The 26555-nt window shown below is 33.5% G+C and overlaps 4 protein-coding genes and 1 non-coding gene across 7 annotated transcripts in view; 1 reads left to right on the top strand and 4 right to left on the bottom strand.

Moving 5' to 3' along the window:
- The window catches only part of LOC105179608 (probable methionine--tRNA ligase), an 8870-nt gene extending 2875 nt beyond the window's left edge, over window positions 1-5995 (bottom strand). Inside the window, exons 1-14 of the mRNA XM_011103252.2 lie at window positions 5661-5995; window positions 5326-5470; window positions 4550-4703; window positions 4217-4372; window positions 3817-4047; window positions 3517-3660; window positions 3135-3225; window positions 2916-3022; window positions 2672-2786; window positions 1149-1267; window positions 979-1044; window positions 712-840; window positions 464-607; window positions 222-348 (exon numbers count right to left, since the gene is read on the bottom strand). Coding sequence (XP_011101554.1) covers window positions 222-348; window positions 464-607; window positions 712-840; window positions 979-1044; window positions 1149-1267; window positions 2672-2786; window positions 2916-3022; window positions 3135-3225; window positions 3517-3660; window positions 3817-4047; window positions 4217-4372; window positions 4550-4703; window positions 5326-5470; window positions 5661-5781 — 1849 coding nt within the window. The 5' untranslated portion in view covers window positions 5782-5995. The remainder of the gene's footprint in view (window positions 1-221; window positions 349-463; window positions 608-711; window positions 841-978; window positions 1045-1148; window positions 1268-2671; window positions 2787-2915; window positions 3023-3134; window positions 3226-3516; window positions 3661-3816; window positions 4048-4216; window positions 4373-4549; window positions 4704-5325; window positions 5471-5660) is intronic.
- A 6575-nt stretch (window positions 5996-12570) lies between these two features.
- On the top strand, window positions 12571-15141 carry LOC105179607 (alkaline ceramidase 3). The gene is made up of 3 exons (XM_011103251.2): window positions 12571-12766; window positions 13939-14213; window positions 14376-15141. The coding sequence occupies exons 2-3, from the start codon at window positions 13960-13962 to the stop codon at window positions 14887-14889; spliced, it is 768 nt and encodes a 255-aa protein (XP_011101553.1). The 5' UTR covers window positions 12571-12766; window positions 13939-13959; the 3' UTR covers window positions 14890-15141.
- Window positions 15142-15445: 304 nt separating this feature from the next.
- LOC105179606 (caldesmon) lies at window positions 15446-17988 on the bottom strand. The gene is made up of 2 exons (XM_011103250.2): window positions 17477-17988; window positions 15446-15875 (listed from the first exon to the last, which is right to left on the bottom strand). Exons 1-2 carry the CDS (start codon window positions 17888-17890, stop codon window positions 15705-15707), a joined length of 585 nt encoding a protein of 194 aa, XP_011101552.1. The 5' UTR covers window positions 17891-17988; the 3' UTR covers window positions 15446-15704.
- Window positions 17989-18631: 643 nt separating this feature from the next.
- Window positions 18632-25348, bottom strand: LOC105179605 (actin-related protein 2/3 complex subunit 4). Of its 3 annotated transcripts, none has more exons than XR_849323.2 (9): window positions 25205-25348; window positions 25059-25124; window positions 24867-24919; window positions 24025-24052; window positions 23169-23243; window positions 21619-21723; window positions 20070-20159; window positions 18973-19171; window positions 18632-18885 (listed from the first exon to the last, which is right to left on the bottom strand). XR_849323.2 is itself a non-coding variant. In XM_011103249.2 (8 exons), exons 1-8 carry the CDS (start codon window positions 25205-25207, stop codon window positions 19082-19084), a joined length of 510 nt encoding a protein of 169 aa, XP_011101551.1. In that variant the 5' UTR covers window positions 25208-25348; the 3' UTR covers window positions 18632-19081. The 3 variants fall into 3 exon arrangements, 1 of the variants encoding a protein (XP_011101551.1); XR_849324.2 differs by having other exon boundaries at window positions 18632-18877; XM_011103249.2 differs by having other exon boundaries at window positions 18632-19171.
- A 631-nt stretch (window positions 25349-25979) lies between these two features.
- Window positions 25980-26066, bottom strand: TRNAY-GUA. The gene is given in 2 exon segments: window positions 25980-26015; window positions 26030-26066. It is a non-coding gene; the product is annotated as a tRNA-Tyr (tRNA).
- Window positions 26067-26555: the final 489 nt, after the last annotated feature.

Here is a 26555-nt window from a genome sequence, read left to right as displayed (position 1 = left end):
AAGCAAAGCAAATGAATCATTGATATACAGAAGTTCATGTCAATAATGTGAAATTACAAGAGCATGAAAAGATGAAAAAGAAGATCCGGTTCATTGAATTTTTTATGCAGAATGAAGGCTTGGATATAACAAATTTCATATCTATGGTATGAAGGTGACATTGGGCAGAACACGAGGTAGTTCGTAAATGAAAGTTAAAGAAAGAGAAAGAAAAACGTCACCTGAAACTTTTGTTTCCTTAAGTTTTCCAGCAAGTTTTTTGGCCTCAGATTCAGCTTGGGCCTTCACAATTCTATCCGCTTGACTTCCAGCAAATTTCTCCCTATAAAACTCTACCTCCTCATCTTTCTGCATATTGTTAGGTGCATAGTTATAAGTCAGAAAGCAACAACAGAAACTTATAGTTCCCGCACACAAGCAAATTTATTAGATAACCAATAGACAGGGGACAAATGAAGAATACCAGTTCTCTGAACAACGGTGCAGGAGTCCCAATTTTATGACCAGCAGGTAGGATATCCCAAGGTCTTTTAGCCCTTTCAACATCACCTTTCTCATCAGAAAGTGAGAGTTGTGTCTCAAGTGGCAAGTTGAGCTGCTTAAGTACCTATGTGGTAGTGGCAGCACAACATAACATGAGTTGAGATTGTGTCTGACCAACCATGATGCCTCTCAAAATCAAAATTGAGGCACTAGTCATCATTAACTTACCCCAAGGGAGAAAGATGGCATAAAAGGCTCTAGGAGACATGCAAGAAGGTAAACTAGTCCAGCCGAAGTTTTCATGACCACAGAACAGGAAGGCCGATCCTCCTTGTAAAGCTTCCAAAATTGGCTTTCCTACATGATGAAATATGAAGAAATGAGTCTTATGCTAAAATAGGGTATCACAGGCAGCACTTAACAAACATTAGCATGATAATTACGCAGCACAACTTAAGCAGATTAAGAAAAGCTGCAAAATGGAAGAAGATGTACTTGCAAATAAGCATTTCCTTCACCAGATACAGTCATAGCAAGCTTCAAGCCTTGTTTTAGTTTCACCTACATCAGATGACACTGCAATGTTATTCATGGTAAAACAAGGGTACTATCGAGGATAAATTGCATCCCAAGAATAAGAACAATGGCTATTAGTCATTCGTTACCTTCTCCATTGCTTCTATATACTGCTCGACATAACTACCCACTTTCTCTCCCAATGCTTTTGTCAATGGATGAGAATCAGCACCCTGAGCATCAGGAATGATTGAACCATAGCCTGAAGCTGAATTAATGAAGAAAAATATATTGAGGATCCTTTTCAAATTCAAGTTAAATACGAAGGGCAACCCATTAAAAGGTATAAATATTCAAGAAAATAATCGAGAAACAGAAAACAATTAGAATAGAGTTCCTCATTCTAATAAAAAAGAGATAGAACTATTCTGCATCTATTCTAAAAATTTCTTATTTCTCCCATCCCAAAAATTTCATAGAAGAACAGTCAAGCTGTTTCAGCTTCTCTTTTCCTTCTCCAATGCAGACTCAATGAAAGTTTATCAAAAGAAATCTTTACTGATTTCAGTTTGCTAGTGCAAACAAAGATGATCATCCCTTGCAAATATTTCTTGGCTGCTTTAGTTATAGAAATCTTTTACAACGGAAACCCAGATTTGAGTCTTTATTCAGGAGCGAATAGAAGAATTTTCGGGGCAGAATAGTGCTAACTTGAAGGAGTCTGGATATGAATAATTTAGATTTGGATGAAAGTCGTCTATGATACAGCATCTTATGACTAATTGGATGTTCAGGAAGATGGATATAATCCTCAAAAGAGACAGAAAAATACTCAAAAGAACATTTTTTAAAACAAAATCTCTCTTAAGTAGATAACACGCTAAAAAGTATAATTCAAGATTAATGCTACAGTTTGTATGAGCAAATAACATGACATCTCAATTTGTACTTGCCTAAGAGGAACAGGCATCATATGACATAAAAAAGCAAGTGTATAACTGGAAAGAAATAAATTTGATGTCTGACAGAAGCCTATGCATGCTCAAAACAGATGTTACTTCATTCTCAGAGCAAAAGAATGGACAAACAAGGAGGCAATATAAGTCTATGCCCAATTGCATGAATTTAATAAAAGCAAATTACATGACGCTAACTTAGGCATCATTTAACATTCTAGAATACATTGACTCAAATTATAAGATCCATTTTAAGGTACAGCCAAGACACTGAATATGTTAAACAATTTTAGTAATACCACAAGCTTGAAGAAACTATTACCACCATTCACTTCACCAAAAATTCACAAAGCAATTTTAGCTTTTGCACCTAAAATGTTCTCAGCCCTGTCATTGTCTATTGTTCACAAACACTTACGCTCCCACAAAATTTTATGGACAAGGATCTTTTGAAAGAGTATAGTCCCAATCAGATATAGGAACCGTATTTCTCGCCTCTTTTCTGTGGACTAGGAAGTTTAAATCAGATCCACCACAAGACAGAGGGTTTGGCAGTACTTAAAATAACACCACCGTTATGAGAAGTAACTTGCACTGCGATCTTGTTTGGAAGAATCACATGAATTTCCAGCCGGCATAAACATCAGACATAAAGAATAAGGAAACAAAGAAACTAATATAACATGAAATCTTTATGAAAGGCCATGTTATGCCACCTGGGTCTTTGGCAATGAAACTCAAGACTCGGTTGATAAAATTTCCTAGATTGCTCAGAAGCTCGCTATTCAACTTTGCTTGCAAGTCAACCCACGTGAACAAGGTGTCTGATACCTAAAATCAGAATTAACAATACTAATGAATCGTTAAGTGAGCGCCCACTCTGCAGGAATTGCAAGTGGGTGGATCGGTATAGTAATCCAGTGGCATACAACACAAGAAAAAGAGTCACAAGAAGCCCACCTCTGGCCTATTTGTCAACAAATAGTATCTCCACACCTCCACAGGGATATTTGTGTCTTTTGCATCATTTCCAAACACTCCCACACCCTTACTCTTTGAGAATTTCCCTCCAGAACAAAGCCATGATAACAATTTGACAACAGTAAGAAGCTAGGAATGCGAGCCTTCTCTTGTAATAGCTTGCAATTTATATCTTTTATCTGCTATTGCAAATCTAACCTGTTTCATAGTTCAAGTATTCTGTAACGCTGATGGTTTTCATGAAAGTCCAATTTTCACCTGTTCCAAGAAGAGTTGAGGGGAACATCACCTATAAAACAATTACGAGCCAGTTAGGAAGTGAAAGATCACACCAGTTATAAAGATGCAATTTCATTATCTAAACCTGTCAAGAAAGGATGAAAACAAACAGAATATAGTATTACATGCAGGTGGTCAAACTAAATTGAAAAGTAGGATATTGAAGAACCATTTCCACACTGCACATCTCGAAAGAGAACATATAATGAATCAATAGATTCAGCCACATCAGCACTCAACACTTATCCTGTAAGCCTGTACAATTTTTCAAAAAAGCTAAGTTTTGAATTTATTGACTTACAGTATGAAAAGGCACATTATCCTTGCCCATAAACTGGAACAGTTCCACATTTTCAGGATTCTTCCACCACTTCTCCCATTCTGGTGTGTGGCATGACGTGATTGAGACATATCCAATAGGCGCATCAAACCATACATAGAAAACCTAACCATCACATTGCAAACAGAACATATCATGCTACAGGAAACAAATTGGCAGGATATAAAACCTGTATTTCTGTTAAATAGTCCATTCAAAAGTTAGTGCCCAGCAACAGAGTAACTGCATACTTAAGCCCACAAGTTTTATCAATTACTTCACCTTGTCCTTGAATTTCTCGTGTGGAACAGGAACTCCCCATTTCAAATCTCTTGTGATACACCGTGGTTTCAACCCTTCTCTAAGCCAAGCATGTGTTGCTTGAATAGCATTCTGACTCCATCCTCCAGCCACAGACGTGGTGCGAATGTATTCTTCTAATCTATCCTTCAGCAGAGGAAGCTCAAGAAAAAGGTGATTTGTATCACGGATCCGTGGAGTATTACGGCAGACCTGATCATGAAACAAACCCAGAATTTAGATATAACATTCTGCTCTTACATCTTTTGCAATGGAGGTGAAATTGGGGACTTCCAATATTGTTGTTATTTGATGTGAGGGGAGTAACCAAAGTCACAAGGCACCTATATTTAAAGATAATTGTTTCGATATATATCCAGACCTTGCATTTTGGGTCAAGTAGTTCTGTGGGATTTAAAAGCTTCCCACACTTTTCACACTGATCTCCACGTGCAGAATCATAATTGCAACCTGGTGTTGGACAATTACCCTCCACAAGCCGATCAGCCAAGAATCTTTTGCAAGTATCACAATAGAGCTGCATATAGATTAATTTAAAAAAAAAAAAAATCACTTGATGAACTTCACAGTGTTGCCAAAAGTTTGGACAAGCAGATGGAAATCGATGCTAAAAAGGAAGAGAGGGCAGGCTCCAAGATAACGGAGTAACCATACACCTTGAAGTGAAACAAACTTTTCAGGACCAACAGCGCACCTGTTGCATTGTATTTTCTGAAAGCCAATTATTCTCCAACAACTTTTTAAAAATTGCTTGACAAACTTCAGTCTGCTGTGGACTTGAAGTACGCCCAAACTCATCAAAGCTTATATTGAACCACTGATATACGTCTTTGTGAATAGCATGATATCTACAAAAGAAAGAAAATCGGACATCATTAAAGTTCATTGAAGGTACTGGAAACATTCCATTCTTGAGTCGAGTCACAGTCATCTAGAAATGGCAGTTATTTGCAAACTATTGTTCCAATGGAACAAACAACATTTATCAATCTGACGGGTCATCAGCTGCTCATCCAGCTTGAATAAAAATGTACGTGGTAGATAAATCCTATAATGTGCAAATACTAAAGTCTCCTACAAAGTTAGAGTAACCTATTATTTTGCTTTCTAGCTTAAGCTCTAAGTCTCATTTCCTACCATCACATTGTTTTGCACTTTTCTTCCTTCTCACCATACAGGACGAAATACAATAATTACAATTTGTATAGATAAGGCTATTGCATGCCAGTGTAAAGAATCATATTTTGAGGAAGTACACGAGCACTTCAACTTTTTTAATCCAAACGGAATAATCAAAAGCATGTACTTCAACAGAACTAATCTTTATCTGGAACCAAATTCCTTATTCATTTCCTTCATCCATAAAACCCAGAAGCCAAAAGGGAATAAAAGAACCTTCTAGTAACAAAAAGGAAGCGAAGTATAATAAAAACAGTAAACGAAATAGAAACTGAAAGTAAAGCAATATACTTGTCACAAATTTCCTTTGGAGAGCACCCTTCCTCCATTGCCTTAGTCTCAGTTGCAGTCCCGTACTCATCCGTACCACAAATGTAAATCGCATTATATCCTCTCATCCGGCAGTACCGCGCAAATACATCAGCACTCAGGACGCCTTCCAAAAGGGGTTAAGAAAAAGCAGAACTTTATTTCTCAGAAATGCAAATGAACTACATACAACCAAGAATCCCACACCATTTCAAACATGCAAACCAAAATCCAATTTCACAAACTCAACACACATAATCGCCTGCAATCACAAACATGCAAATCAAATTAATTGCCAACAAAACAGGGAGTATTACATCCGATGATGTTGCCGAGATGGGGAACGTTATTGACGTAAGGCAAGGCGCTGGTGATGAGGATATTCCGCTTCCCAGGAACAGGGAGCTTCGTGGCGGCGGGGGCACTACTGTCGCCCATCTTCAGATCTTCGGATTTTCTTCAATATGATACGAATTCTTCTAGGGTTCGGAATGGGAAATGGAATCCAAATATATATAAAGAGAGAGGGAGAGAGTGGAGTCTGCCGTCTGCTTATAGAAAGCGATATGGAGAGCCAGTGAGCGAAGTACAATGTTTTGGTCTGGACAAGATTTTGGTGTTTTGAGGGTTTCAAATAGGGTTCTCACTCTTCAAATTCTCTCCCTCTCCCCCTCTCCCTATAAATAAATAATTATTCCATTACATTAATATTTCAATAAATTCAATAATATATTAAATTTAATCAATAATAAAATAATAACTAGTTATACTTAAACCCTCTTCACAAAATATAATTTTACACTTTTCCGCAAAAAAAATTTAAAATTACACTCATCTTTATAAAAATTTACTATTTACACATGACCCTTTTTCAAGAAAATTTGGACAAGAAATATACACATCAGCACAAACTTACATAAATATTTAATTTTACCCCTTACTTATCATTCATATGTAATAATCTTGTACTTATAAAGAAAAAATGTAACAATATTAAGCTCACTTCACATTCGCTCCATTTTACAGCTTTAACTGTAAAAGTCTCACCAGAACAAAATTCTCCAACTTATTCTTTTTTCGAAGGAGTAAAGTAAAGAATTCCCGATGGGGCATGACGGGAAACCTGAGGTCAACCAATCCCAAGGGCTTACTCTTCCAGGGCCTTCCAGCCCATCAGCCTCTTCCATCAGTATCGAGGATTCATTCAGGGTACAGGTCATATCGGAAGCTTGGGGCGTGACTCCGAATGTAGACTTAGAATGCTCTATAAAAAAATAGGATCGTTAGAATGAAAAATGTATATATATTGCATTTGCTCCATATATATAAAATATTGCATTTATCACCTTATAAGTACAAAATTATACATGATAATATTAAATAAAGAGTAAAGTTAAAAATTTACGTTAATTTTTTTATTAATGTCAGTATTTTCTCTCCAAACTCTAACAGACAGATTCAAGTGTAAATGAAATTTTTTTGAAAGGGTGCAAGCATAACTTCAAAACTTTTTGGAAAAAAGTATAATTTTATATTTTTAGAAGTAAATTTTTAAATAAACTCATGTAAATTAAGACAATACTCACACATTTGATGGGATTCGCGCCAACCTTAACATTAGGCAAAAATCATTAGTGAATTCTTTTTTCTTTTTCCATTTTTCAAATATCTACAAAATAATAATAATAATAATTAAAAACAACACCAGCATATTATGGATTAAAAAATTAAAAAATAATAATAATAACATTAGATGAAAGTGAATTGGAATATTTTATATTCTTGTAGGTAGCTCAATGTTATTCTTTAATTTACTTAATTTTTTCTATTGATTGAGACTTTTGATATATTTTTCGATTAGTCAGCATCAAACTCATGCACATTGCACACCGCTATTTTTAAAATAATAAATGGTACTAAATTATGAATGCCTAGGTTAAACTTACATGAAGAAATTGGAAGTAAGAAGTTCGAGTCTCGTTTGACGTGGGTATTTATCTCATTTAATATGAATCTATTGTACTGTGATTTTATTGATTGAATCGATATATTTGTTGATTTAATAATATTGATGTAATATGTAATTATCTTTTAAAAAAATAAAAATTCAATTCGATTCTAAAATTAGCTACTAAAATAAGCGAAAAACAAAATCAGATCAGAATATACTGAATTTACATGTTTAATAATACATAATTTTTTAAAGCACGAGATTGTTTAAAAATATTATAGGCACATTAATATTTCAATGTATTTATAAAAATTATAATAAATATATATTATTTTAAAAATAAAATTTTAAAGTATTTAGATAAAATAAGACGATCAAATTCGTACAATGTTAGTGATAGCAAATCTATGATTAATTTGATGGAGATTTTAAAAATTTCAGAAAATAAGTTAGGAACTCGTTCCATTTTTTTTAAAAAAGTTCTTATGCTCCGAATGTTTTATTTTATTTTTTTGTTCTTATGCTCCTTTTATTTTTTTTTTAAAAAGAGTTTTTATGTTCCTAACATTTTATTATTTTTAATTTTATACGCTCATTTTTTAAAAAATTTTACCAGAACACTTTCGTAATATGTACTTTCAAACATCTTATCATATATTTCAAAAGCTTATAAAAATATTTTAAAAAATTTATATGTTCACGCGAACTTCTTCTATAAATGTGATATTAAAATTTTAAACGTACTAAAAGAAAATTAATATTTAATTATAGCTAATTATTATGGTGAAAAATAAATAGTCATAGTAAATAATCATTGACCACAATCACGCAATGATTGTGAATTTTGCGTGTATGACTAAAATATTTATCATGATTAAGAGTCATGATAAAAGTATTTGTCATGGCTAAAAGCTATGGCTTATATCTATAACAAAAATAATTTTCATAGTGAATAATCTAAATTTTTGCACCGATTTTTTTAATTATAATTAATAATAATTATTTATTATAATTTTAATTCCTAACCAATAGTAAATTTTCTTCTACTCTTAGTAAAAATAACACTGGACGTATTATAATATTTAACTATGGTTAATTACCATGATTAATAATAAATCATCGTAGCAAATAGTTATTTACCACGGCCATGCATCGTCTGTTGGTCGTTCTTTTATGAAGATGGCTAAACATGTGTTATGGTTTTTAAATATTTTGACCATGGCTCTAGCTATATCAAATAATTTTTTCATCATGAAAAAACTAGTTTTTCATCGATTTTATTTAAACATAGTGAATAATAATCATTTACCACAATTTTTAGCCATAGCCACTAATATTGTAGCCAATAGTAATTTTTTCCTAATGCAAGAGAGATTATAAGTAATATTCTAACTTGTCCGTATGTACTTAAAATTGTATTTATATATTTTTTACAAAATGAGTAAAAAATATTTAATTTGTGCTATATCAGAATTAAAGTAATAAATACTTAAGCCTATAGCATTGTGTTTGTTAGATAAGAATCAAAGTGACCTAAACTTAAAATAGTGTATTCCTCTAAAAAAAAATAAAATTAAATAGTGAATTATGCTTTAAAATTCATAATTTTAACGAATTAAATGCTATTTGTAGACATCAAGTTTTTGAAATAAATTACCAATTAAAAATCTCAATAAATTGGTTAATAATTAGGTTTCAAATTAATGTTCATAATAAATTTGGAATTTAAATTTGCAGTATGCGTCGATATCAAATTTGGACATGTCAAAGTCAACCGTATTAAAGGTCAACAGAAATGAGCCAAACGTACATGCTAACACTGTTCATGCCTATGAAAAACGGCACCTACCACATATTACAAGACACTACATATACAAAGCAAATCCAAGCGGCTCAAATCCAAATTGAGCAAGTGCTTAGCCACGATAAAACTCTACAAGCGTAAATGTTTCACGTCTTTTTTTATATGAAACTGTCAAGACCTTAATATAATATTTTAAAGTAATTCGTGATTTTCTCGTACAAGTTCAATGGAAATTATGCATCCGATTCAAAATACATTTTCAGCCCCTGGATCGACACTTATAGAGAAGAATCAAGAGATTATTTCATTTCAAATATGATAATACTTCCATTTTAAATTTATAAAACTCATTTGTCAATTTATAAAGTTGTCGGAATAAATCATATGCTGCTTGCGATTTTGACATTTTTGTCTTTTATCTTTCTAGGGTTTGCAAAAGAGTCGTGCACCTTTTCCACATTTCACAAAATTGGTCCTTTTGGTGCCGTATTTTGTAAAAATTGTCGAAATAAATCATGTGTTAGGTCATTTTTTTTTCCCGTCCATATTGGTAAAAGTGAACCAATCAAAACAAAGCCCAATTAAATGAACCACGTGAAGCACAACTGATTTATTCAGGCTTTTTGCAAAATCCGACACTGAAAGGACCAAAATTACAAAACTAAAAAAATAAATCAAAATCACATGATCACAAATATATTTAAAACCATAGCGTAAATTACAGTCATAATACACTACGAAAGTATCTTTCTTTCACGTTAAGTATAACTAATGCCGAATCCAACTATCCAAGTTTGCAAAGATGCTAATGTGAAAAGCAAAACACTATGCAAACTTCCTTTATTCTCGAACCAAGGGTTAGTAAATTACATTAACATCCCTTGAATTTAAATTTAAATACGTAAATAGCTCTTAATTTTTTATAAAATTACAGGGATATACCTCCTTCAGAGAAACTTTGTGTAAATTTTTATTATTAAATAAGAAATATACTTGCAATTACAACAACAACATAAAAAAAAATATATTTGTAATTTTGCGAAAAATAGAAAATATATATATATTTTTACCTAACCTCATGACGGGGTATAATGTAATTTACCCTTTTTATGATTCCTAAACATGACTTGTGAACCCTAGAGGGTGGAAGTAGTATGTAAAGGAAAATTTTCATGCAAAGTAATTATATAAGTAATAATTCTAGTGGATTTGTGAATTGTTGCAGGTGTATATAATAATGTTAATTATAAAGTAAAATATTGATTTAATTAATTCAATAATTTGTGGTTTAATATATATAAAGCGAAAGTAGGAATATAACATAAATTATGACACATTCATATAACATAAATATCACTAGGAATATAGCATGACAAATGCCATTTAATATTTTAACACTTTTTACATATAATTTTTTTTTCAATATAAAAGTGGGATTCTCAACATAATACAAAGCATATTGTCTATAGAATATGTATCTATATATGTTGTTTGTAATTCAAGATTCCCATAAAATAATCACTTTATTCTTCACTCTTTTGATTTATCAAAATTAAACTATCATAGGTTTTCTTTTTGTCCAAAATCTATATCTCAATCTCTTTCTATTTTGTAGGTAAGTTGAAATATTTAAGAAGATAGTATTAAGTTAAAATATAGCTTATGTTATAAACGTATGTATTGCATGAGAATAAATTAGATGTATTTGAAAATAACATTATCCAAGATAGGTTTTCTACAAGATCAGAAACTCTCTTAAACTCGATCAAGCCCATAAAGTCAAAACGAGTCCCTAATAGGTTGTAACTCAGTCAAGCTGACTCGTGAGCTTTGGCTGAGTTTGAAGCTGGACTCGAGCCCACTCACACTCCGAGTTCTGCATATTCTGTTTTACCTGCTCATGGCAGGTCAACTGCCATCAATTTAGGAGGAGTTTGTTGGATAACTTTTTTATATGATGTGTCTCACGAAAACACAAAGTGCTATCCCTGTTGTCCGTTGAGTCATCCTACTGGATTAACCTGATTTTGGACCTGCTAGGTTAGTATAAATAGATGGGCTATAGGCTTGATACCTTGCTCATGAGACATCAGGATCAGGCATATTATTTTAATTTCATATTGGCCTCGAGATGTTAAATGAAATGAAAATTAGAGTTTTAACTACAATACAATATTGTAATTAGCAAGCAAATCGCTCGTCTCAGTGCTATTACAACTGAAATCTCATGCATAAGGGAGTCAATTGAATCAGTTTGAAGTACCAAGCTTTAGTGTACGTGCAATTGATGTAGATGATCTGGACATTCACAAGAAGGATCCTTATCCAAGCAATCGGTGTAGCTACTAGTCCTCCAGAAAGGTAAAACTGTTTTAGTCATTATTCACAGTAGAAAAATACATGTCGTCCCGACCACCTATGAGAAAATCTCCTTTAACCCTATGCTAGTAGGCGTCAAAGAACTTTGATAGACAATGATTGATCGAGATAAATGGTTTCTCTTTGATAGTTGAATGAGAGCAAATGGAAGCAAGAGAGGAGACATGTGTTGTGTGTTATGTTATGTGTCATTCTCTTGTGGCCAAAGCCTCTATTTGACTTAATGAATGTATCAAAAATTGGTGTGTCAATTGAGTTTGTAGGTTACCTATTTATATTAGAGTCACAAAGACTTGTAATTCATTTCAATTGTATTTTTTATTATATCATTTTATCAATTAATAATAAGATAACTCATGATGAAATGAACTCAATCACATAATAATCTCTAACTGTTAATAAATCATTTTTAATCCTTTGTATTATGTTGGTGGGAAAATTCTTGCCCGAATCAGATTTGGTCAAACCAAACCAATTATAGAGCTTGCTATGTGATAGATCACTTTCCCTAAACTGTATATCAGTCACACGATAAATGTATTATACTTGCCATACGATTGGTTCAGATTCAGCCAACTTAGATCCGAACTAAAATTTTCATGTGTTGGTGTTTTTTTTCGTAAATGCATCACAAAAAGGTTGTTGACAAAATTTTGAGTAATAAAGTTGTCCTAAGGTCAATAATTCATATAAGCATTTAAAAAAATCACTATTTACTACATCAACAAGAAAGGTGGACAATCATCAGCATATCAAGAAATCATGCAAGAAAATTAAGCAACAAAATTGGTAGATTTGTTTGTCCAATCCCTTTAGCCCTAATATGACTATTTTTAATTACAAATTGATGATATTTTTTTAGTATGGCATATTAATTTTCTCTTAATGGATTCAATTCAAATTAAAATTTTGCAGTTAGTGTAATAGTTGCATTGCATTTGAACCCACTCCAATTTTTTCATACCCATCCAAAATAAGATCTAAAGAAAATCCACAGTCACATGCCAGGAATGTGCGCGCGTATCAGATTTCAACCTATTTAGAAACTCAAAACCAAAGAGTTCCTAATAAAGGAGACTTAAATTATTAAAATTCTTCTTTCAGAATCAATCAAAAGTGTATAAAAGAACGATAAAAAAGAAGGAAAATCAACGTATGTGCATCTCATTGCGCATACGAAGATATATAATTGTTGATATATACAATGGTAAAAATATGCATTTATCCACCAAAATTTGAAGTTTTCTCAGTGCTTATGGAAGACGTTGTTCAGATCTGAATTTTCGAAGGTAAATACGTATTTATGATTTTTGTGTGCATGCAATGTTTGTCATTTATTTTTCTGAAGTTGCATTTTGATTTGTGAAATTGATGATCTATGTGCATATTTCTACATTTCTTTTAATTGGTGAATGTAATGTAGAAATTCATCAACACTGTCATCAAAATTCGTTGAATTTCTCTTTTTCTCGATTAATTGAGATTCGGAGTTTTTTGTTCAAAAATTTTCTGGTTCAAGAATTGATTATGAGGATTAAAATAAATAGTTTAGTGGTAGATTTTAAATTGTGGATTATTGATTTCTACTTCTTTTATTTATATTTGTGTTTTTTCTGAACGATTTTGAGTTTGAATGTTAGTTGTGACATATTGATGCTTCTGAAACCAAACACCGGAGATTAATTATACAGAATAAAGGAAGTAGATTAACAGTTTTTTAGCTGCATAATTAGAAGAAAATTACATGTGGTTTAGCTTAAACTTAAAACATCAAACTGTTCTGAAAAACAAAGGCCCTCTTCAGCAAGTTTTAGGGTTAGAGTATTTTATATTGTACTTCATATGTTGTCTGTTTATTAGGTAATGTTGTCTTTGGGATTTGGTTTAGAATCTATCCTTGTTTGATTTCATGTTCAAAGGCCAATTTTTAATTTTATACTATTTCATATTGTATGATTATGTTTGATTCGACTTTTCTTTTTTTTTTTTTTTTCTTTTTGAGATTTAACCATATATTTTCAGAACTTCATTCTATTCGTATTCCCCCTCCAAAAGAAAGAAAAAAAAAACTATCAGATCTCTTTGTACAAAAAACTAAAAGAAAAAATATTACAATTCCAAACACAATTTCATTCTGTCACGTCTTTTGATAAGAAAATCTATCAGAAATTATTCTTTTGTTATCGTGTTAATTATTCATGTAAAATAAATCAATATATATTCATATACATACATACGTACCCTTTACGTATTTCATAAAGTTGGATGGAAAACAGAAAAAAAAAAGCGACTAATTTATTCAATCTCAACCGAATATATATACCTTTAGATTTTATTATATAATTTTTGGTTAGTATATGTAAAGATAATGCGTATAAATGTTGGTTCCCCTGAATTTAATTTATTTGTAACTAGTCCTGATATTTTAACCTTGAACTAGTTGCATTTTGCTCATATGTAGGAGCTAAATAAATACTGAGAAATGGAAGATAGATCGTCAAGTTTTTGGGGGCCTGTTACATCTACACATGAGTGGTGTGAGTCAAACTACGTCTACTCTTGCTATATTGCAGAATTTTTCAACACCATGTCTATGATTCCAGGCATCCTTTTGGCACTATTTGGGCTTGTCAACTCATTAAGACAACATTTTGAGAAGAGGTTTAGTGTCCTTCACATATCAAACATGATACTTGCCATTGGGAGCATGTTGTATCATGCCACCTTGCAGCGATTGTAAGTTTCTTTCTTGTCTTATTTCCATTATTATGACTGCATGAGTCTATATCAATCAGCTGACAGAACCTTATCATTTTCCTGCTAGTAATCTTGTTATGTAATTCCAGAAGGGATATCTTGCAATCCTCTTCTGACAATGATTTAGAATTCTTTTTTCAGGCAACAACAAGGTGATGAAACACCTATGGTGTGGGAAATGCTCCTTTATATCTACATCCTCTACTCACCAGACTGGCACTATCAGAGTACGATGCCCACATTCCTGTTCCTCTACGGGGCAGTATTCGCGGTCGCTCATTCGCAGCTTCGTTTTGACATTGGTTTCAAAGTGCACTATGTGCTGCTTTGTCTTCTTTGCATTCCACGGATGTACAAGTATTATATTATCACGGAAGACATATCAGCCAAGCGGGCTGCAAAGTTGTACCTAGTCACGCTTCTGCTGGGGACGTTCTGCTGGTTAGCTGACCGTCAGCTCTGCAAGGACATTTCACGATGGTTTTTCAATCCACAGGGGCATGCATTGTGGCATATTCTCATGGGTTTCAACTCATATTTCGCCAATACGTTCCTGATGTACTGTCGTGCTCAGCAACGGGGTTGGGATCCGAAGGTAAAACACTTGTTGGGAATTTTCCCCTATGTGAAGATTCAAAAACCGAAATCCCAGTAGAAAGATAGTAATCGATCCCTTGCAGCAGCACGAACTCAGCGCGCTTTCGTGTTAGTTGACGAGCGCAAGTTGTCGTAACTCAGTTTGTCTGAAGAATGCAATGTAAATGATAGCTTGTAGGAAAATTTCGTTGGTTAGTGGTTAAGAGTTTCTGACTGTAAAATTAGCATTTTGGTGATGTACCATACATATGGCTATATACCGTTAGTGAGCATTCATGAAGTAGGTATAATTAATTAAATTTTTCTGATCTTTGAAGGATTCTCATTTGTTTCTGTTGTGGGCTGGAACTTCTGTTTGAACTGGGAGCACCTGTTGGAAAATTTTCAGCCCTTTGTGGTCTAGTTAGAGATATGTCTAGACAGCGTCAAGCTATCCTCTTCCCAGCATCGATGCTCATAGAAGTACATACTGTGCTTTATTAACCTGTAAATATTATTCTTTCCCACTTGAACATAAAGATGAGGAGAGCATTCCTATGAGATACCTTCTCATATAAAGATATGCCTGAATATATATATAGCTCAAGGCATACAATACAAATTTATAACAATAATTATTGAAAAGACCAATTCAGAACCAAAACACTGTTCAGTCCATGATATACTGATGATTATGTCTACAGAAAGTTATTTATTCCAGCTCTCCAACAGCTGATGTCTGGCTTATGTGCGCATACAAACCCCAAAGACAGTATGATTGTAGGAGATTTATAGGGGCTAAAGGTAAAACTTTTGACACGCCTATGCAGGCATAAAACTGCTCTATAGCATTCGTCAGTCTAACTTGTTGATCAGAATTCCAGGTGAAAAGATTCAGAGTCGGACATAATCACAAATGGCGTCGAGTGTCTTCTTCTCTACTTCAGATGGACCAATCCACAAAGAACTTTGTCTTCGCAGAAGCTCATTCTTCTCTTTCTTCTTCTCCTGAATTTTCTTCTCTCTCATTCTCCAATACTCAAGCTTCTCTGCTCTTTCTTTCATCTGCACCATACCAGAAGAATTAGAACATAAGGAGTGATGTGTCTGCTAGTACATTCCAAAACTTTGAGAGGAAAAAAAACAAAATCAAAGACTGTAATGCTGACATTCTGATTTAGAAAGTTGTACAATCAAAGTTTTTCGTTTGCGTTTTCATATTCGATATGTGCAATGGAAAGGAGAAATCATAAACAATATCAAAAGATGTCTCAACGGCCTCCTGATCAAAGATTCCACTTAACTGATCAACTCATATTGCTACTTGGTCAGTATTAAAACACCTAATTCCTTATACAAACATATGAAAGCTTCTTTCCGCTCAAGAAAATTCTGTTACAAGCAAATGCTCTTGAGCATGCCACCTAACCGAACTCCACATGCTTGCTCCAATAGCATAGTACATGGGTTCAACCATCACTAGCTTCTTTCCCCTTCTATTTTTGTAAACTAATTGGGTTTGGTAAATCCTTTATTCGCCAGATTCATCAGTCAGATGTGCAATTGGGTTACTTTAAAGGATAGTTTCAGTTAGTTAATTCTCAGAGATATATCAAGCAGGCCATAACTTGCAACCAAATGATAGAAGAAACTAGGGGAAGGTATTAATTAATATACATAATCCTATCAGGGGTGTTTCTCATTGCATGTGGTAATATGCATCATCAACGAAATAATGACAATAACTGGAACCATAAGTGTTGAAGTAGATAATCTCAAGTCCGTGCATTTTTCATATCACCTGTATTACTATGAGTAACTCATAGCAAATGGCAACCTTAGTCATATAATCTGAAATTAGAAGATCATATTAAGCATAATAAAGATCATTTGTTCAATCAACCGGTTCTACTGAATTGTAATTCAAGATTCTTTAGTTTTTAATCAGTCACTAACTTGCTGAGACACCATCAGTCATTTGACTAATGGTTTGAACCAATGATGAAGCATTTAAAATGTACTTATATTAGATTAGTCACTACAGAACTCTGATTACAAATGCCCTGAGTTTCTTGCACAATGAAAAAAATTCTTGTCAGAATCATAGGAGCACAAGTTTACATGCTAAGAAATAGTGATTTTGTCTTACTGAACTTCTGAACATCTTATTCCTGCATATGACACGGACCAGAATAACAACTGAAAGAATGAAAACAATCTCACCCTAATGCATTAGCAAGACAGGATATACTCTGTTAAGCTCACTTCATACCATGTTAAATGACTCAAACAAAACAGGTAAACCAGTCCTTTTCGGGCTCAAGTAAAATAAAGCAACAATCATGCCTTATGCGCCACCCTAAAAATATACTCATAGGACAGGGAATTAGAAGCACATACTATTTCCACAAATGTAAGTCTATTTGTAGTAGCTAACCATCCAATTCTCAATCTTGTTGCCGGAGATCCCAAAAATTTAGTTAATACTACCAAACCACGTAACAAATTCTACTATGATTCAAATTATAAAGCCAAATATCAATCACAAAAAAGAAAAAAGAAATTGACAAAGAGGCAACATTTTTCAAGAAGAACCAAAACGAAACAACACCCCACCAAAAACGGAATGTAACCAGCTCCAGGAGCAGAAAAGAAATTTCACATACCAACATCTGCCTGAACTCTTCTTCGGCAGCCTTTCTCTCAATAGCCTCCGCCTTCTTCTTCGCATCCTTAGCCGCTTTCCTCTCCTCGTTCGCGATCCTCAACGCCTCCTTTCTGGCCTCATCCTTCCGCAACTTCTTGATTCTCTGCAGCTCCATTTCTTTAATGTACTCCTTACGCATTTCCTTGACTTTGCGGTCGTAGTCGCGCCGTAGGAAGGCCAACTGCGCGGCGGCCTGCTTGGGATTTCGGGGGTGCTTCCAGGAGCTTATGTAGGAGTTCGGAGGGAGGAACTCGTGCTGGATGCGTTGGGAGGATGGCGATTCAGATACGGTGGTTGTGGGGGCAGTGGAAAAATGGCGGAGGACGGCGGATTGGGACGGGACTCGCCGGAGTAGATGACGGGAGAGCGACATGCTTAGAGGTCTGTAAGAGGGGAGGTGCTGAGGGTTTTGGGGACGACGCCAAGGTGTTCTACGATTTGATAACAGTCGCGGTAACAATTACAACTTGAAAAATTATATTTATGAGTCTGATATTATTTTTATTTAATAAATAAATTTTATGTTATTTAAAATTTATTAATATTAATAAAAAAATTAAAAATAAAAAATTATATATACTGTCGATTAACTTATTTCTAACTTATCAAATAAATTTTTTTTTATTAAACTATCCCTATAGATCTTCACACGCTTATGCATATAAAGAGGTATACTTTTAGAAACTTTCAACTTTTCTTACTATTTAATTTACAACATTTTCTATAATTTATTCCCACTACAAATATAAAAGTTAGGATAAATTACAACAACTTTTCCTGAACTTTTGTATATATTATATTTGCCCTATAACAAATATAAAAATATTGCTAGAGGAATACTGACTAAAGTGTAAATTTGAAAGATTATATAAATTTTTTGTTGATATGAATATTTTTGTCAAAACCCTAAAGGAAGGAGGTCAATTGTGAACAGAAAATTCTCCGAAAAGTAAAATTTTGAATTTTTTTCCTGAATTGAGAATGTAATTTTATATTTATAAAAGAGGTCTAAGTGAAATTAACCGAAAAATGTACAAAATTGTCTGTATCTCTACCACCGAGTACAGAATTTGGCCCATCTCTTGCAAATCATATGGCAATTGGCACACGTAAATTGGTAACTGAAAGTAGTAGATCGTTAAATTTTGTGTAGTAATATCAACATCATCTACCAAGTCACAATCCTTATTATGCTCGAAACCATCCCTATGGGGTTTGCGTTCGACGGTACCCACAAATGCGAGTGCTATTTCCGTTTCTTATTGAGCTAACCTGATCGACGTGCTCTCAGAACATTTCACAGGAAAAGAAAAGGGCAACCGTCAAAACAGCATCGAAAGTCCTCTTATATTCCAAACTCCTACAAAACTTCAGTTGAGTTCATGAAAAATCAAAGATATGCACCACAATGTTTCCAATTTACACAAGTCATAGAGTCTAACGTTCAACACTTACCTATTAGTCCTTGCATCGATTCTCTGTAGACCTACATTTACCAAATTGTCCATTGTTCTACCATATTTGTCTCAAGGGGGGGGCATCCACTCATAGAAGTGGATTGTTATCAGACGAATTGCTTCAGGAACTCCGTAGCAACAAGCCTCCCTCGTGTGTTCACAGATAACTTCAGTTCACTTATCTCTTTATCAATATCCTGCGGTTAAAAGAGAGAAGAATCAAGGATCTAATAGCCTTCACTCAAGTAAGATCACAAGCAGCAGGAACCAAATATAATAGAAATGGAATTGCTTTATACTAGCAGCATTAGAAATCTATTGGCGCCAGGGTACAATGGCCATGAAAAATTCATGCATTGAGATATATACATATATAAATATATGATCAGTTGAATTTCACCTCACTTTTACAGTAGTTTATTTCATCTAGTGAGCTCTCATGAGATAATATTATTTTACATCACTTCAGAGAATACAAATTTGGATGTTTTAGGAGAAGAGAAACATTAGGCAAACTTAGACAACTAGGCAAATTTATCTTCTCAATGAGTGGTAAGTTGTGGCCGTTATATCTCTTCTTAGACTTAACATATGATTATAACTTTGCAGAATGTGGTTATACAAATTCTGCAGTACAAGCCAATGAAAAGTAATTTACAGATTTTAGATATAGAGAAAAATTTAAACAACAGATTATCGCTTTTTCTTCCTCTCATTTTGTTAATAATTTACCGAATACGATGAGTGAGATCATTTAAATTATAGATATCATCACCTTTTCTTTTTCCTTTGTAGTTTCTGTATTTATCTTTTTCCTGTTCCTTCGCGTTCTCTGCAATTATCTACCTGATACTATGGTGATATCCCTTTGTCTTAAGCCAGAAATTTGTCAAATCAAAACAAAGAAAGATACAGCTGAATCTAACGCCTTTTTCTCCATTAATCAAAAGATGACGCCATACAGAAATCTACTGTGAATTCCTGAAATAATTTAAATATTCATCTTGGTTTTCAACTATACAACAGAAAATTTCTGCATCCAAATACATTTCTCGAACTTTAAAGTTTAATTACATTAAAAGTTGAGAAATTTACCTCCATGAACTGAACAATAAAATCTATCAGCTTCTGCTTCTGCATCTCCTCGCAGTGATAATTGGTAATGAGAAAACTTATGTCATAACCCTGAGAAAGCAAACCAGTTCAAAAGAATAAAGATTACAAGAGTATTTCCAACAACAGATTGGCTTAACAATAAAAGCAAAAGCGAGACTAAAGGATTATAGTGTCCTTGAGTAAATATCCTCAATACGGAAAGAGGCAGTGTTCTAAGCATCTCTCCAGCGACCCTAAAGAAGTGTGGGTAGTTTTCGGCATATGAATTGGAGAGAGGGTTTGGAGCATATGGCAATGTATGGTATCAACCCTTCATTCAGAAGCATGCATTATAATGCTTACTCATCAAAAGTACAGAGAGACATTTCCAGTACCTCTAATTGCAAAAAACTATTAAGAAAAATCCAATCTCATATGCATTGTGGCTACGACAATTTCAAAGAGCAATGGAAAAGATAATGTTGGGGGACTGGATAATTCCAAAAGTCAATAACCTATGCTTATGATTGTCTTTTTCTCGCTATTATCAACATTACCTACAAAACTTGAGGCTACGATGTGTAGAAAAGGATCTCAAACACAATAGGACATTAACCAGAACAGTTGGTATTATCCCATGAATAAGATTTGACTTGTCAAGAACATAAAAACGTGTTGGCAACAAATGATGCTTCATATTTTACTCATAAAATATGAATATGCATCATTCTAGCTCATCACACTACCAAAAAAGCAGTCAAATGGTATAGAAACAAGCTTAATTGGATATAAAATCTACTTTTGCGCAAACATGACCAAATTCCCAATTTTGCCCACTAAATGTCCTTATAATTTTACGGGAAAAAGGAAAAATGGTACAGATTTATCATCTTAATAGTGTAAACAGTGTACAGGCTTCTATGAAGCAATTTAAACACTATATTTAACTTGAGAAGAAAATATTGACAACAAGAACACATAAGAATTTATACATGTAAATTGAAACAATCAAACCCATGTTTTTTATTTTCAATGTAAATCATGACAATGTACTAATCCCAGAAGAATGCCAAATACAAGTACTAATAATGATAATGAAACTGGTGATGATAACAACAAATAATAAAATATTAGATCAATCATTTACAACTGAACCTTTGAATCCAAATAAATAATGATTCTGTTAATTAAACAAGGTGAGACCAATCTTCAAATTAAAATTAATGGTTTCCAGAAGTTCAATGTGCATTTTACCTGTTACTCTATTATTTTCCCATTAGTATTCAAGTGCCATCATGCACTCTCTTATATCAAAATGAGAAAGGAAAGCATTCTACATGATAAAGATTTTGTATACATAACAGACGTACAGTGCAATCACAAGCTATATTGATATCACAATAAGTGTTTCATTTCCAGCAGGTTATTACTTTTCTAGTGGCAGCATTCATTGGTTTAGTAAAATATTGGAGATGCAGTATATTCAGGATCAGCATATCACTGTTCTGCAATAAAAGTTGAAAACTAAAATTGAAAGAAAAATGCAAACCTGAACTGGTTTTCTCCTCAATACTTGAAATGCCTCCGCTCTCATAGACAAAAATCTAAGGAACTTCTTTGTCAGTATGTTCTCAAGTTCATCTGCCTGCTTAACCTGTAATAGAAAATACAATAAAGACTTTGAAAGGTTTTAAGATAATTATTAAGATTTAATATGTGATAGAAAGAAATATGAGCTGTGTAATTGGCCCTCTAAATTTGGTTGAGCTCAATTGGGAGTCTTAAGTCATAATTAGGGATCCTTGCAAGCATAAAAGAAATGTAGGATGGAGAAAATAGATTTTTAAGTTCCTTCTTATGAAACCAGGATGCAGCTAATTTCACTTCATATTGTTATCTACATCCCCTAAGAGACAAGCTATGGATGTGATTATAGTGTTATACAAATTTGTTTGGCGAAGAGAACTCGCGGCATCCTCGTGTTTCCAGTGGTTCCTGCTATTTACCAAATACCTAAACCACATCTGTCCATGTTACGCCATCTTTTCCCAGTCAGAAACTATAATCTACTTCATCACTTGATCAACTTAAGGCCCATGTACTTTCCATTATTAGGTTGTATTAGCAGTCCAATACACTCACTTAATGTGTTTAGTTGCATTTCGTAGGCCCCTTTCAAATACAAGAGCCGGTACTAATTACTGTTTGGGTTGAATAACTCACCCACCTATAAGCGACCAACTCATATCACAAAGTAAACAGGAAAGACATGCCTAGAAATTCAGTAGAGTAACAATTCGCACAAGGTCACGCAAGAGTATTCCAACATGATATGTACTTACTTTTAAATTCTTTACATTAGCCTATCAATGAAATCAACCAACCCCACTGAACTCAGTAACTCGTTAGAGGCACAAAAAATCATCAGTTATTCCTGTCAATTTTTTTCTACACATTTTCCTGAAAAGGCCTCCAACTCTCATAAAGCAAACACAAGGTGGAGTCTTGTTAACATAAGACCAAAAGTAACCAAAAGTCCAGACAACCTACTATAGCCATGCAGCTGTCAGCTGACCAAAAACAAACTATTGTCATGTAGCTGGTAGTTGTTTCTGTAGATTCTGGATGAGAACGATTTGCATCTACATAACATTGTTATATTGCTACTTGTCAACAACTCTGGTTTTATGCGTTTCTCGCTATGTTCTCTCACCCCCCTTCCGTCTCAGTTTTATCCCCTCATCGACAATGCATCTTGGATCAAGAAACACAATCCATTTTGCAAAGTGGAAATACTCCCTTTGAATAATGTATGAACCAAGAACCCAACCAAATACAAAACTCCACCAAATAAATATACATGACTTGTACCACCAATATGAGGAATAAAGTACACAAATCTTCACCAAGCCATGGATGTCATGGGAATCACTATCAGAGAACTCATGAAATACTGGAAGATATAAAATAATAAAAGCAGAAGACAAGAGACAATAATTCAGACGATTTAACTCTCAAATGAGCTAAGAGTGGAGTTGAGTCATTCTCAATTAAAATAGAAGTAGAACTGATTAATATAAGAAGCTTACCACTATTTACCTTAAGGCTTATGCGCAATGAATTTATAGATGTTTCTATCAAGCATTTCTCAGCCTCATTTCTACAGATCGTAACCTGAAAGATGGCAGTTGCACAGAGTAAATATAGTCCGGATTAAAGAACGGGTGTTTGACTGAGATATATGATCATTACGGACAAGTTGACAATATTAGCAGCGGGCACAAATTTAAAAAGGAAAAGAAGACATACTTACATTCAACTACTGTTAATACATAAGACCATTCAACAAAGGCAAAAGAAATAGCAAAAATGAAAGATACACGTCAAACTTTGGACCAGAAGGAGCAAAGATAACAGATCCGTCCCAACTTTAACTCTTGATATATTATCTCTGTGGACACAAATTCAGAGGATACAAAATGGACAGTTGTAGCTTTAAATTAGAAGGAAATAGCATGACAAGACAAATTTACAAATAACGGAATCATAATTAACATGACTAACCATGAGAAAAGAAACTATCAAATGCATGAAAGATGTCGTCATTGGTAAAGAAATTCCTTAAGGAAATTATGGCTCATAAACATGGAGAAGGATGGATCATATTGCCATAGTTATTCTCATGTAAGCCAACAAATCCAACTTGAGTAACTATGCCAAGGCATTTATTTTCAGGCCAATTCTTTGTTAGCCGTACTGGGTTCAGAAATTACTGTGCAAAAATCCAGCAGTAAATGGAAAATCTCAAAACTGCCCCTCCCCCACAAGATCTTCTCTGTCACTGACACAAGTTCTTTGACTTAGTAACAGATAGGGACCAATGTGAGACTGACCTAGTACAACGATTACATATGGAAAACAAAAGTAAGCATATTGCTAGGAGAAGAACGCTTACAGGATTCATAAGAAGCTCTGGACTGGTCCTGAAAATCACAAAGCAAATATTGAAATCTTCCACATGTAATTGTCTTTATACTTAGGACTACAGCTAGACACGAATCTGATCCTACCAACCAAATAAAAATTCAGATGTCATAGCATAAGTCATAACATATTAGAAAACACACAGTTTTTGTAAAGCAATAGTAACAGATAATTCATACTTCCATGAAAAAGCAACGTGCCCAAGTTTTAGTTTACTGCCAATTCTGCAACTGATGCAGCTTAGTTAGTCACATAAAAAATCCAGTGAGGTATGCACCACAATTCGTACAATTCTAAGATTTTTCCCTATGCTTCAACGGATTACTATACATTTTGTCAACCATGATGATGTCATGGTTCACATATAGAAGATACAAACTGGCATTGCAAACTACCTCAGTACCCATTCGACGGCATAATAATTCTTTCCCCATACTCGTTCTACAAGTTCTCATCAAAAAATGCCTTGCATGCATAAGAGACAATCTCTTCAGATTCACTCACATTAAATTTCTAAGTCAGTGTTGGATTTTGCATTTTACTCTTTCAAGCTTTGAAAATTAATTCCCTGTTCTCCCTTTCTTTATACATTGAAGCCAGTCATAGTTGACAAGAACTCTCATCCGCTTCGATCGCATCCGCCTACTCTTTAACTAGTTTTACCTCCCAAATTCATATTTCAGCAACTCAGTTAATCTAATTGCACCAATCTTAATGCATCAAATACTAAAATCAAACTGCTTCATTCAATGGGAAACAGAAGACGAGAAAAATAATCATAGATACTTGCAATTGAAAAAGAATCATACTTACTTGAGTTCAACTTCCGGTTTGTTGTGCCTTTCAACTTCCTGACAGGGGAAATTCTACCAACACGGTGAAGAAAAACATTAACAAAATTAAACGAACACACATTTGAAGAAAAAACTATAGAAATTACACGAGCGTTAGCCAAAACATCATTGTTTTTCAGATATTAAATGATGAAAATGAAGAGAAACACACCTGCAAGCACATGGCGGCCTCCAGAGTGTTGCGAATACAGGTTAAGTACAATCGCAACGGATTTGCCTACAAAAGTTGAAATCAAGAATTTTTACATTGAACAAATTAGTGAGAAGTGCATAATGATGTTTACAAGGAAATCTCACCATCAATTGCGTGATCAGAGAAATGGATGGATGGATCTATGATTTCCCGACGGATTTTTGACAAATAAACGCCGGTTTGGGTTTCTACTTTCTACCACTCTCTGCTCTTCCAATATAAGTTTCTATATTTCGAACTGTATTAATAAGAAAATTAAAAAGGACTAATTCTCTGCTTGTCCATACCAATAATTCTGAAAAATATATATTTCCATTAATAATTTTATATTTCAAACAAAAATATAATAATATTAACCTCATTTTATATATATACCATATATATTTTTTATAAATATAAATATATATATAATAATATTACATGAGGACCAAAATTAGAAATTTATAAAATTTTATTTATTAATATTAATATTTTTCATCGAAATTCAGAGAATAAGGTCATATATAAATAGGTATTTTTCGAAAAGAGTATAAATATAATTCTAAAATTTTTGAAGATAAAAATATAATTTTATATTTTTAGACGGAGTTTAAGTGTAAATAATGTTATTGATTTAAATACATGCATCAGGTAATCTCTAAATATTATTAATTAAATAACAAATATGTTGAAAAGTTAAATACAAATAGATAATCAAGTTTTTTTAATTAAAAGGACAGTGTAATTAAGCACTAATTTTGTAAGTGTAGAGACTCTTTTCTTGGTTATATTAGTAATTAGTATAAATATATATATATTTTGGGAGTTGGTGACAAGTGTGAAGCACTCTTCCATTCTCCAATGGGGATCATTAGGAAAACAAGGGTCAAACAGTAAAAATCCGACCTGCCGGATTCGAACCAGCGACCTAAGGATATCAGCTTAACAGACTACAGTCCTCCGCTCTACCAACTGAGCTAAGGTCGGATGCTGGTCTGTGGATGAGTAAGAGTTAATAATTCTCTCAATTAGCTAGGGAATAGATTAATTAAGAAAATATAGCATAGGGGAAAATGCAATTTTAATCCTGTAACTTACCGGGGCGGCGATTTTGATCCTGCAGAAATTGATTTTTGCAATTTAGTCATGTAACTTTAAGATTTGGCAATTTTCATCATTTTCAGGCTAATTTGCCTGAAAAATTGCACGTGACTTGCACATAACTCAATTAAATTGTAATTTTAATCATGTAACTTAGAGGGCGTTGGCATTTTTGGTCCTTTATAAAATTTATTTATAGGACAAAAATTTCAAATAAATTGCAATTTTCTATCAAATTGGCCGAAAAAGGACCAAAATTGTCAAAATTATAAAGTTACATAACTAAATTACAAAAATTAATTTGTACAGGATTAAAAATACCACCCTATTAAATTATAGAACTAAAAATATCACCCCCTAAATTACACGACTAAT

This window comes from Sesamum indicum, unplaced genomic scaffold (assembly GCF_000512975.1).
Source record: "Sesamum indicum cultivar Zhongzhi No. 13 unplaced genomic scaffold, S_indicum_v1.0 scaffold00177, whole genome shotgun sequence".
In the NCBI taxonomy this organism is placed as follows: domain Eukaryota; kingdom Viridiplantae; phylum Streptophyta; class Magnoliopsida; order Lamiales; family Pedaliaceae; genus Sesamum; species Sesamum indicum.
The sequence above is the reverse complement of the archived record's forward strand: the minus strand, read 5'-3'. Positions and strand labels throughout refer to the sequence as shown.